Genomic DNA, 12493 nt, shown 5'->3' on the forward strand with positions numbered 1-12493 from the left:
GTAAAAATGTATTATTAATCTACTTGTTCATTTACTGTTAATATTTGGTTATTTTCCGTTTCAACATGTTCTATCTACACTTCTGTAGAAATGTAATAATAATTTATTCTTCTGCTGTTTGATACTTTACATTAGTTTTAGTAGATTGCACAGTTCAGTACATATTCCGTACAATTGATCAAAAGCAAGTTAATTTTATAGTAGTGACATAGTTTTGTGGTGAATGACAAGTTGTTTCTTCAAGCAAGATGAAATTTGGTGTTTAAATTCAATTAAGCTGCTTATATTAGGGGTTTAGTGAAGACGGGTCATTTTGACCCGGAGGCCACGGGGTGTATACAGGTAATGAGGACAACACAAGGGTTAAAGCATAACCAAGCATGCATCACTATTAGGGATGTCCCGATCCAGGTTTTTGCACTTCCGATCCGATACCGATATTGTTTTTGCACTTCCGATCCGATACTGACCGATACCGGCCTATCCGAGCATGTATTAAAGTTTAAAGTTATTTAGCCTACTTAGTTGTCAGAATCATGTTGAAAAGGGTTTTAGTACTCTTGATAACAACTAGCCAGCTGAAATAGGGGAGTTTGAATAATACACAATGATTGGTAACAAGAAACTGACCTGTTTATTCAAGGATAAACACAAAATAGACAAAATTATACATGACAAACAGAAATGGCATCATTGAACTAGGGCTGGGCGATCTGGCCTTTTTTTAATATTGCGATATTTTAAGGCCATATTGCGATACACAATATATATCTCGATATTTTGCCTTAACCTTGAATGAACACTTCATGCATATAATCACAGCAGTATGATGATTCTATGTGTTTTGATTGATTGATTGAGACTTGTATTAGTAGGTTGCACAGTGAAGTACATATTGAGTACAATTGACCACTAAATGGTAACACCCGAATAAGTTTTTCAACTTGTTTAAGTCGGGGTCCACTTAAATTGATTCATGATACAGATATATACTATCAGATATATACTATCATCATAATACAGTCATCACACAAGATAATCACATTGAATTATTTACATTATTTATAATCCGGGGTGTGGAGGGGGGCGCCGGATGTAAGTGTCAAAAAGACAGCCAAAAGAGTTTGATATGAGAATAAATCTAAAGTTAAAATATCAGGTAGAAATGCACCCATTTGCAGGAAATGTAGTCTTGATTTTCAAAATTTTCTTTCAAGGCTTGCATGTCTACATTAAAACATTCTTCTTCATACTGCATTAATATATGCTACTTTTAAACTTTCATGCAGAGAAGGAAATCACAACTAAAAAAATCCCTAATTTTTTCATACGGTGTTGATGTGGAAATTTTTGCCTTGGCATTTTGATGGTGTGGGCGTGTGGCACCGAATGGAGATAAGCGTCTCGACAGACGTTACAATATTTGAACAATGATGACGAAAACTGTTTTCTCTGTCGAAAATTGTTATGCGCTTATTTTTTTATTTGATTTTGTGCGTGGCATATAGTCGCTATGCGCAGAAGACGCTTGAGCAGTGCGCAATTGCACAGGCGCGCACCTTAGAGGGAACGTTGCTCGCACGGCTGCGCTAGCATCACAGCTAAAGTTAGCCATGCTGCTACCTCTCTGCTCGGGGAGGGCGTATACGTATGTGACGTATGACGTGACAGTATGTGACGTGTGTAAGGTGCGCTTGCTGTCTGTGAGAGGGAGACACAGAAAAGAGTGAGAAGAGCCTGTCGTGTAATGCCAGCAGCTAAAAGCAACTGCGTGAGAATCCACAGACCTGTGGATGCGTTGAAGGTGTGCTGGAAAATGCGGAACGGAAAAGGGAGCAGCAGAAAAGTGGAATGTATCATTTAAATCGGTGCGTTGGAAAACACGGACCGGAGGTTTTTAAAAAAAAACTGGATCTGGATCGGCATTTTCCCATGCCTTGCCGATACGCATTTTTTGGCAAATATCGGCGGCCGATCCGATCCAAATATCGGATCGGGACATCCCTAATCACTATAGCTCCTGTCTCAAAGTAGGTGTACTGTCACATCACGCCATGACTTATTTGGACTTTTTTGCTGTTTTCCTGTGTGTAGTGTTTTAGTTCTTGTCTTGCGCTCCTATTTTGGTGGCTTTTTCTCTTTTTTTGGTATTTTCCTGTAGAAGTTTCATGTCTTCCTTTTGAATGATATTTCCCGCATCTACTTTGTTTTAGCAATCAACAATATTTCAGTTGTTTTTACCCTTCTTTGTTGGGACATTGTAGATTGTCAGGTCATGTTCGGATGTACTTTGTGGACGGCGTCTTTGCTCCACAGTAAGTCTTTGCTGTCGTCCAGCATTTTGTTTTTGTTTACTTTGTCGCCAGTTCAGTTTTAGTCTCGTTTTGCGTAGCATTCCCTAAGCTTCAATGCCTTTTCTTAGAGGCACTCACCTTTTGTTTATTTTTTGGTTTAAGCATTAAGACACCTTTTTACCTGCACACTGCCTCCCGCTGTTTCCAACATCTACTAAGCAATTAGCTACCGGCTGCCACCTACTGATATGGAAGAGTATTACACGGTTACTCTGCACCGACACTCAACAACACATAGTTTGCAGACTATAATTACTGGTTTACCAAAAATATTTTTAACCCGAATAGGTGAAATTACATAATCTCCCACGGCACACCGGACTGTATCTCCGTGGATTAGTGGTTAAAAAACACTGACTTAAGTAATGTAACACTGGAAGTTTAGGTCGGATTTTACGAGGTTCATTGTGACAATTACCACGCCATCCCATAAAACCTGTGAACCGAGGCAGGACTTTATGCATGTCTGGCAACACGCATGTTGTCTCAGTGCAAGGACGTGTGCAGAAATGAAGGACGTCTGTGCTCAAATCTGCCTCAGAAGTAGGTCAGGAGTGCGAGCGCTTCCTGTCACTTCCTCATCAGACTGACTTGTCGCTTAAACACACAAACTCCTTCGTGAGGTCATCAGGGTGCAGTCCCATCAGCCGGAATTGAATTCCGTCATTTATTTACATTCGGTGACGCTCATCCTATTCAGAAGGAGTGAGCCGCCACGAGATTATGAAACAGGATGAAAGCGAGTCAAAACAATGTATTCAATGCAAAGCAAACTGATTCCGTGCACCAACAGAGTGTTTACGTGCGAGGGATAGCACAAAGTAATGTACCTTGCAGTGTTTACCTTAGTCTTGTGCTGTCTTGATTATCGTACGGCCAAAGTAGTCCCGTTTGTCCGCGTAGCTTTCCGCAGAACCGAGTGCCAAAACGAAGCATCCGACACGATGGTGAAGAATGGATCGTAGTTATTTTAGAATTAGGACTCTACAGCAGGGGTGTCAAACTCGTTTTCATTGAGGGCCACATCGCAGTTATGGTTTTAACAATTAGTAGTATATGAATATACATGTATATATACCGTATTTTTCGGATTATAAGTCACAGTTTTTTTCATAGTTTGGCTGGGGGTGCGATTTATACTCAGGAGCGACTTATGTGTGAAATTATTAACACATTACCGTAAAATATCAAATAATATTCGAGGAAGAAGATTTCATGGGATTTAGCGATTAGGAGTGACAGATTGTTTGGTAAACGTATAGCATGTTCTATATGTTATAGTTATTTGAATGACTCTTACCATAATACGTTACGTTAACATACCAGGCACGTTCTCAGTTGGTTATTTATGCCTCATATAACGTACACTTATTCAGCCTGTTGTTCACTATTCTTTATTTATTTAAAATTGCCTTTCAAATGTCTATTCTTGGTGTTGGATTTTATCAAATAATTTCCCCCCAAAATGCGACTTATACTCTAGTGCAGTGGTTCTTAACCTTGTTGGAGGTACCGAACTCCACCATTTTCATATGCGCAATCCCCGAACCCTTCTTTAGTGAAAAATTAATTATTTTTATTTTTTTAAATTCAAGACAAAGTTATATGTTTTTGGTAACACTTTAGTACGGGGAACATATTCTAAGTAACAAAGACTTAATTTAGAGTTATTTGGACACTAGGAGAACATATTCTAAGTAATAAAGACTTAATTTAGAGTTATTTGGTTAGGGTTAGAGGGTTAGGGTTATAATAAGGCCATGCCGAATAAGGCATTAATAAGTATTTAATAATGACTAGTTAAGAGCCAATATGTTACTAATTTGCATGTTAATAAGCAACTAATTAATGGTGAATATGTTCCCCATACTAAAGTGTTACCATGTTTTTTTTACTGGTGCATAAAATGAACCGTGCATGAACATCACCTTGTTCAAAGAACAAAACCAACACAGTGCATAAACTCACAACAAATTACATACCTGCAAATCAGGAGAGGGAGAAGTTTGTATTTACACGATGAGTCGGGTGTGTTTTGACCTCACCGAACCCCTAGGGTTCGATCGAACCCAGGTTAAGAACCACTGCTCTAGTGCGACTTATATGTTTTTTTCCTTCTTTATTATGCATTTTCAGCCGGTGCGATTTATAATCCGAAAAATATGGTATATAATACATTAACAATATATATTTTTACATAAGCTGCTAAAAAATATTTTAATTTTACTTTAAAAACTGGCAGCTCAGTTACTGGAATTTTACAGAATTTTTTTTACAGCATATAAAAAAAAATGTAATAAATGGAAAAACAATACCACTGATTTTAGGGGTAAAATTCAAGCAACGGAGCTGCCAGTTTTTTTTCTTACCGTAAAGTCTTGTTGTTTTAATGTTTTTTTCTTGTTTGTTTTTTAATGTTTTAAGTCTGACTGTATATGGAAAAAAAACAGTACCAAAGTTGATTTTACGGTAAAAAAACCTCAGTCGGCGGAATTTAACCGTAAAATCTATTGTCAATTTTACATTCTACAATTTGATCATTTGTTTTGAAATCATAAGTCAATCAGATATTTAAGTACAGTAATTATCTTCATTTTACCAACAAATATTTTTGGAATACATGATAAAATAATATTCTCATTTTGATAATATTGCATTTTAAAAGATATGCAATTGCATGCAGTACGTGCTTTTTAATGTCAAAAGGGAAAGGACAAATATATTTAGTGTGAAAAGATTAAGCCTCTTATTATCGCATATTATTTCCAGGCTTTCGCAGGCCACGTAAAATTATGTGGCGGGCCAGATTTGGCCCCCGGGCCTTGAGTTTGACACCTGTGCTTGACAGACAGACATCCTCTTTATCACGTGTGTGTGTGTGGTTTATTTGTTCACACACACAACACTTTCTCTGTGCACAATCTACTCTAGCAGCACGAGGGCTGCAATTTTAACAGTCGACTAGTCACGGACTAGCCTAACGATTAGTCGACTAATAGATAAGATAGTCTACTAATCGTTAGGCTAGTAAACGAATAATGGACTAGCCTAACGATTAGTCGACCTTTCGATAAGAGTCTAATCGTTAAGATAGTTGACTATCCCAACGGTTAGTCTACTAATCGTTAGGGTAGTCGACTAATCATTGACTGCCCTAACCATTAGTTGACTAGTCATCAACTATCCTAACGATTAGTTGACTAATCGTTAAAATAGTCATGTTTGGTAAATAGGCTTTTTTAAATTGAGAATGACTGCAAAAGAAGTCACCATGGGGCCAAAGAAAGTTACAGAAAGCGAGGCTCAGTATTGGATTGAAGAAAGAACTTGCAGCAAAGTGTGAAGGAGGGGCCGCCCGCAAGTCAATCAAGTCAAAAGGCGTCAAAATCAAATGGTCAGAGTTGAAATGATTTCAAAATGTTTGAGAAATAATCCAAACAATGCTGGAAAATCAGCTTTAAAAGAAATTGTCTCTCCACAGGGAACCCCGACATTCCGAAGCCTCGACGTATTCTGCGCTCCTCGTGGGGGAGCAACTCTTACTTCCGGGGCTCCTACTCCTACACCAGGGTAGGCTCCAGCGGGGGGGACTTTGAGAGGTTGGCCATGCCGCTGCCTTATGCCAACCGCACCAAAGCTCCGGTGAGACCACCGTAGAACATCTTAACCACATCAGACTGATTACTGGGGGTTTATTGATGTGCTGCAAAATGTTTGCTTGACAGACGTCACCGTCCTCTCATTACGTCACCGTCCTCTCATTACTTCACCGTTCTCTCATAACGTCACCGTCCTCTCATAACGTCACCGTCCTCTCATAACGTCACCGTCCTCATTATATCACGTCCTCTCATTACGTCACCATCTTGTCATCACGCCACCATCCTCTCATGAAGTCACCGTCCTCTCGTAACGTCACCGTCCTCTCGTAACGTCACCGTCCTCTCGTAACGTCACCGTCCTCTCATAACGTCACCGTCCTCTCATAACGTTACATCACTTCCTCTCATTACATCACCATCTTGTCATCACGTCACCATCCTCTCATTACGTCACCGTCCTCTCATAACGTCACTGTCCTCTCATTCCATCATCGTCCTCATTATATCACGTCCTCTCATTACGTCACCATCTTGTCATCACGCCACCGTCCTCTCGTAACGTCACCGTCCTCTCGTAACGTCACCGTCCTCTCGTAACGTCACCGTCCTCTCGTAATGTCACCGTCCTCTCATAACGTCACCGTCCTCATTACATCACTTCCTCTCATTACATCACCATCTTGTCATCACGTCACCATCCTCTCATTACGTCACCGTCCTCTCATTCCGTCATCGTCCTCATTATATCACGTCCTCTCATTACGTCACCATCTTGTCATCACGCCACCGTCCTCTCGTAACGTCACCGTCCTCTCGTAACGTCACCGTCCTCTCGTAACGTCACCGTCCTCTCGTAACGTCACCGTCCTCTCATAACGTCACCGTCCTCATTACATCACTTCCTCTCATTAAATCACCATCTTGTCATCACGTCACCATCCTCTCATTACGTCACCGTCCTCTCATAACGTCACCGTCCTCTCATTCCGTCTCGTCCTCATTATATCACGTCCTCTCATTACGTCACCATCTTGTCATCACGCCACCATCCTCTCATGAAGTCACCGTCCTCTCGTAACGTCACCGTCCTCTCGTAACGTCACCGTCCTCTCATAACGTCACCGTCCTCATTACATCACTTCCTCTCATTACATCACCATCTTGTCATCACGTCACCATCCTCTCATTACGTCACCGTCCTCTCGTAACGTCACCGTCCTCTAGTAACGTCACCATCCTCTCGTAATGTCACCATCCTCTCATTATATCACGTCCTCTCATTACGTCACCATCCTCTCAATACGTCACCATCCTCTCAATACGTCACCGTCCTCTCAATACGTCATTGTCCTCATTACGTCAGCATCCTGTCATTACGTCAGCATCCTGTTATTACGTCACCGTCCTCTCATCACTTCACCGTCCTCTCACCATCCTCTCATCACGTCACCGTCTTCTCGTACCGTCACCGTCCTCTCATTATATCACGTCCTCTGATTACGTCACCATCCTGTCATCACGTCACCATCCTCTCATTACGTTACCGTCCTCTAATGTCACCATCCTCTCATTATGACGTCCTCTCATTACGTCACCATCCTGTCATCACCTCACCGTCCTCTCAAAACATCACCGTCCTCTCATTACGTCACCGTCCTCTCAATACGTCACCATCCAGTCATCACGTCACCGTCTTCTCATTACGTCACCGTCCTCTCATGTCACCGTCCTCTCATGTCACCGTCCTCTCATTATATCACGTCCTCTCATTACGTCACCATCCTGTCATCACGCCACCATCCTCTCATTGCCTCACCGTCCTCTCAATACGTCACTGTCTTGTCATTACCACACCATCCTCTCATTACGTCACCGTCCACTCAATACATCACCATCCAGTCATCACGTCACCGTCTTCTCATTACGTCACCGTCCTCATAATGTCACCGTCCTCTCATGTCACCGTCCTCTCATTATATCACGTCCTCTCATTACGTCACCATCCTGTCATCACGCCACCATCCTCTCATTGCCTCACCGTCCTCTCAATACGTCACTGTCTTGTCATTACCACACCGTCCTCTCATTACCCCACCGTCCTCTCATTACCACACCGTCCTCTCATTACTTCACCGTCCTTTCATCACATCACCGTCCTCTCATCACGTCACCGTCCTCTCATTACCACACTGTCCTCTCATTACGTCACCGTCCTGTCATTACGTCACCGTCCTCTCATTACGTCACTGTCCTCTCATTACGTCACCGTCCTGTCATTACGTCACCGTCCTCTCATCACGTCACCGTCCTCTCATCACGTCACCGTCCTCTCATCATGTGTGTTTGAACAGATTCAAACTCCTCCTGGTTTTCATTGGGAAAGCAAACTGTTTAAACCACAAGGGGGCGCTGAAGTTGAATTGATAGTAGAAATGATTTTACTTGCCTTTTTTTGTGATTGTCGCGGCCTAAAATGCCTGACTTCTTGGCAGCCTTTTCACAAAGTTGCAACGTTTTGAGGCTTTTTTGTTCAACAACATTGAGTCAAGTTGTGATTTTTTTAAAAAAAAGTATGTTTTAAGTGTTGCTCGTGACCTTAACCTCAAAAAGCAAAGGACTTCACCTAAAATTGTAAAACTAATACCGTATTTATGTTTTACCCGCTTTATATGTAGATACTAGATGGCAGTGAAAGCCATACTCTGATCTCATTGTCAAATTAGTGCACTTTTTTAATTATTTATTACTATTAATAATGATCATTATAATTACAGAAAGAAACAACACCAAACTGGTCCGCTCTCTGCTGTCATCTGCATAATGCGGACATTCTCTGTGTATATTTTACCCGTGAAAAGTGTTTGTCTGACTTAAACCCCCCCAATGTTAAGCGCATTTTTGAACTGTTAAGAATGATCTATAATAAATTAGAGACGATGAGAGATTATCATCACACTTGAACATCTCTAACATGTCGCCTTTTTGCTAGGTCAGCATTGCAAGTGAAGATCTGTTCTTAATTATCTTAGCCTGGATAAATAAAAGGTTCCATAAATATAGAAATGCATGTAAACTAGAAAATGTATGTTTATATACTTCATTACCCAGAAGGCTTAGCGCCGTGAACAGCTAAGCCAAGCTACGTGGGAGGAAGACAACTGTGTCGTTTGAGCAATAAAGAGTCGCTATATTGTTACATGCTGTTTTTTCTGCTTCGTCTACACAAAATACAAACATTAGTTTTGATTAGAAAGTTGAGCGTCGCTCAGAGAAAAATTTGAGTGTCGAAAAAGACGCCGATTTGCGAAAATGTGCGGGGAAGTTGCAAGCAATGGACGAAGTTGCGATGCCGCACATACTTTGTGGGTATTGGTTCAATGTTGAATCCCTGGAGGGACTTATTATTTTAATAGAATTATTTGAAATGGAGTGATACCAAAGCCTATAAAAATGGGACCCATTACCTCCCTGCATGGCACTCATCATCATGGGTTGGAATTGGGGGTTAAATCACCAAAAATTATTCCCGGGCGTGGCCACCGCTGCAGCTCACTGCTCCCCTCACCTCCCAGGGGGTGAGGGTAATGGGTAAAATGCAGAAGATAATCTCACCACACCTCGTGTGTGTGTGACAATCATAAGGTAGAAGAAAATAACATGATAAAACGTTTTTTTAATTTGAATAAAAAAATAGGTAAATTAAATTTTTTTAAAAAGTTTAAATCTCACATTGCCTTTTTGACTGTCAGCCCATAAAAATGGCTAATAGGAGATTCCAAACTGGCCTACAGGTCTATTCAGTGTAGAATAATAAATATGACTTTTTCTTGTTTGCATACTTTAATTAATGTTCCCGGGCGCGGCCACCGCCACTGCTCTCTGCTCCCCTCACCTCCCAGGGGGTGAGGGTGATGGGTCAAATGCAGAGGATAATCTCACCACACCTAGTGTGTGTGTGACAATCATAAGGTAGAAGAAAATAACATAATAAAACGTTTTTGTTTTTTTAAAATTAAAAAATGGGTAAATTTACTTTTTTTTTTTAATCTCACATTACCTTTTTGACTGTCAGCCCATAAAAAATGGCTAATAGGAGATTCCAAACTGGCCCACAGGTCTAATCAGTGTAGAATAATAAATATGACTTTTTCTTGTTTGTATATGTTTTAATTAATGTTACTTTGGTTGGCTTCCTGTTTTTTATCATTTCCCATTTTAGATCTTTAAAATACTATATGAAATTAATTCCCATTATAATTTTATTCATTCAGTTTTGCCAGCAAAAATGGTGTGGTTTAAAGACCAATTAATATATCAATCATTAAATTATTATTTCTATAATTCTTTACAATTACACTTTAAATATGTATACAAAGCATTCATTTGCCAAACCATATACTGTACATATATATATATATATATATATATATATATATATATATATATATATATATATATATATATATATATATATATATATATATATATATATATATATATATATATCCATTATTTAATGTTTATGAATCACATTTCTTCATGGGTGCCCGAGCTTTCAGCCGCTCTGCCCCACATCTTTGGAACTCTTTACCACCAGACCTTCGTAACTTAGACTCAATATCCCTCTTCAAATCAAGACTCAAAACACACCTATTCCTGACTGCTTATTCATTGTAATCATCTTATCTTCTCTATCTTTGTTGTTGTTTTTATCCAATTTGATTTTATTGTTTTGACTTTGTCCTTGAATGCCCAGAAAGGCGCCTTATAAATAAAATGTATTATTATTGTTAATATTATTATTATTAATATTATTATTATTATTATAGGAGTTGAAATGATTCATTGCTTTAAAAAAAACAACAAAAAAACTTGTGAGATGACAAGAGAACTTTTTATTTTGTTAAATGGTTTTCCATTTGTATTATTTATATATAAAAAAGTAGATACAGAAGGCACTTACCGTATTTTTCGGAGTATAAGTCGCACCGGCCGAAAATGCATAATAAAGAAGGAAAAAAAAACATATATAAGTCGACAAGTCGTATTTTTGGGGGAAATTTATTTGATAAAACCCAAAACCAAGAATAGAATTTTAAAGGCAATTTAAAATAAATAAAGAATAGTGAACAACAGGCTGAATAAGTGTACGTTATATGAGGCATAAATAACCAACTGAAAACGTGCCTGGTATGTTAACGTAACATATTATGGTAAGAGTCATTCAAATAACTATAACATATAGAACATGCTATACGTTTACCAAACAATCTGTCACTCCTAATCGCTAAATCCCATGAAATCTTATACGTCTAGTCTCTTACGTGAATGAGCTAAATAATATTATTTAATATTTTACGGTAATGTGTTAATAATTTCACACATAAGTCGCTCTTTTGACTTATATTGCACCCCCGGCCAAACTATGAAAAAAAAACAGCGACTTATAGTCAGAAAAATACGGTACATAAAAACAAGTTAAATGACTGATGCTGTGTTAAGACATAACATTATTGATTTTTTTTTAAATCATATGAAAAACTTAGACTTAGACTTCCTTTTTATTATCGTTCAAATTTGAACTTTACAGCACAGATAAGAACGAAATTTCGTTACATAAGCTCATGGTAGTGCAGGATAAAAAAGCAATAAGGTGCATATATAAATAAATAAATAATATATAAATATAAAATAAATAAATATATATAAATACATATAAATAAATAGATGAATGTACATATAAAAAAGCATGATAAATACAATAACAGCACAAACAGTAACTATAAATGTAAATAATAACCTGGCCTCTTCAATACATGACGAGTAGCAAGAACAGTAAACATCCTCCATTGCGTCTAATGTTGTGTTTTGGCTCACGTGTCTCCTCCCTGCCAGGTGGGGGCGCTGTTCACCTAGTGGCAGCTTTATTTATTTATTTTTACCCCAACAATGCTGTTCATTTTAAAGTGTATCAGCATAATAAACTATTATCAACATACGGGGTTTTATTGCAGATATTGTCGGATATCGTCCCTCAAAATACACTTAAGATATTTTCATTTCCCGTCTGGCAACAATCACTCCTTCGCAAATAATTGTCCAAACATTGTAAGAAAATATTGGCTGGAATTGAATACAGTGGCGATAATGCATATTTTAACATACACGACAGCGACATCTGGTGGAGATCATGTAAAACGACCACTGAAGCCGTGTTTGCTACACGAAGTGGCCGAAGAATAAAACACGACCTAACCTCACTCAGGTGTGATGAAAGAAACGCAACGAGGCCTAAATTTTGTCTCTAAAACACTAATTTTTCTTCACCTCTTTCTTCCCCAGCCTCTGCAGGTCTTATTTGCCGGAGAGGCCACGCACAGGAAGTACTATTCCACTACCCATGGTGCATTGCTGTCAGGCCAGCGGGAGGCCAAGCGCCTGGTGGAAATGTACCAGGACACCGCAAGGCCTAAAAATAATATGTGAAAAAAAAATCATCTAACTAACCTCTAACTAGTGAGAAAATGTACACTTTTT

General features: G+C 39.0%; 1 protein-coding gene across 2 annotated transcripts in view; it reads left to right on the forward strand.

The window, feature by feature from the left end:
- The window catches only part of smox (spermine oxidase), a 66096-nt gene that overhangs the window by 53547 nt on the left and 56 nt on the right, over positions 1–12493 (forward strand). For both annotated transcript variants that reach the window (XM_062027092.1, XM_062027093.1), the window contains 2 exons: positions 5836–5996; positions 12299–12493. The exon at positions 12299–12493 is cut by the window's right edge and continues 56 nt beyond it. In XM_062027092.1, the coding sequence (XP_061883076.1) occupies positions 5836–5996; positions 12299–12442 (305 nt within the window). In that variant the 3' untranslated portion in view covers positions 12443–12493. The remainder of the gene's footprint in view (positions 1–5835; positions 5997–12298) is intronic.

Source organism: Entelurus aequoreus, linkage group LG18 (genome assembly GCF_033978785.1).
Source record: "Entelurus aequoreus isolate RoL-2023_Sb linkage group LG18, RoL_Eaeq_v1.1, whole genome shotgun sequence".
In the NCBI taxonomy this organism is placed as follows: Eukaryota; Metazoa; Chordata; class Actinopteri; order Syngnathiformes; family Syngnathidae; genus Entelurus; species Entelurus aequoreus.